This window comes from Nestor notabilis, unplaced genomic scaffold, assembly GCF_000696875.1.
Source record: "Nestor notabilis isolate BGI_N333 unplaced genomic scaffold, ASM69687v1 scaffold18158, whole genome shotgun sequence".
Lineage (NCBI taxonomy): Eukaryota > Metazoa > Chordata > Aves > Psittaciformes > Psittacidae > Nestor > Nestor notabilis.
In genome coordinates this window covers 16539-16865 of record NW_009940782.1, presented here as the reverse complement: position 1 = coordinate 16865, position 327 = coordinate 16539, and the positions used below count along the sequence as shown (strand labels likewise).

The window sequence follows — 327 nt, the reverse complement described above, 5'->3', positions numbered from 1 at the left end:
CTCCTCACTGTGGCCCTGGTGCTGCCCACTTGCCTTGCAGAGGGAGCAGTGCGCGGGCAGAGCCTGGCACAGCGGGACCAGAGCCTGGCCTGCATGGAGACCCTGCTGCAAGCAACCGGCTTCCCCTACTACCTGATGCACTTGGAACAGGTACAAGGGTGGTGTGGGACACATGCTGGAGTGAAGGGGTATGCTTGGCTATCCCCAAACCACCCTCCTGGTGTCCATCTCTGCCCCCCAGGCGCTGGAGCTGCCTGCATCCATCCTGCGCCCGGGGCCGGTGGCATCCAGTGAGCCCAGCCTGTCCTATAAGGAGGCTGTGGCGGG

General features: G+C 64.5%; 1 protein-coding gene across 1 annotated transcript in view; it reads left to right on the top strand.

Annotated features, from left to right (window-relative positions):
• Positions 1 to 42: 42 nt before the first annotated feature.
• CTU2 (cytosolic thiouridylase subunit 2 homolog (S. pombe)) overlaps positions 43 to 327 on the top strand; it is a gene marked incomplete at its 5' end in the record, with an annotated part of 1749 nt that continues 1464 nt past the window's right edge. The window contains 2 exons of the mRNA XM_010020541.1: positions 43 to 150; positions 242 to 319. Coding sequence (XP_010018843.1) covers positions 43 to 150; positions 242 to 319 — 186 coding nt within the window. The remainder of the gene's footprint in view (positions 151 to 241; positions 320 to 327) is intronic.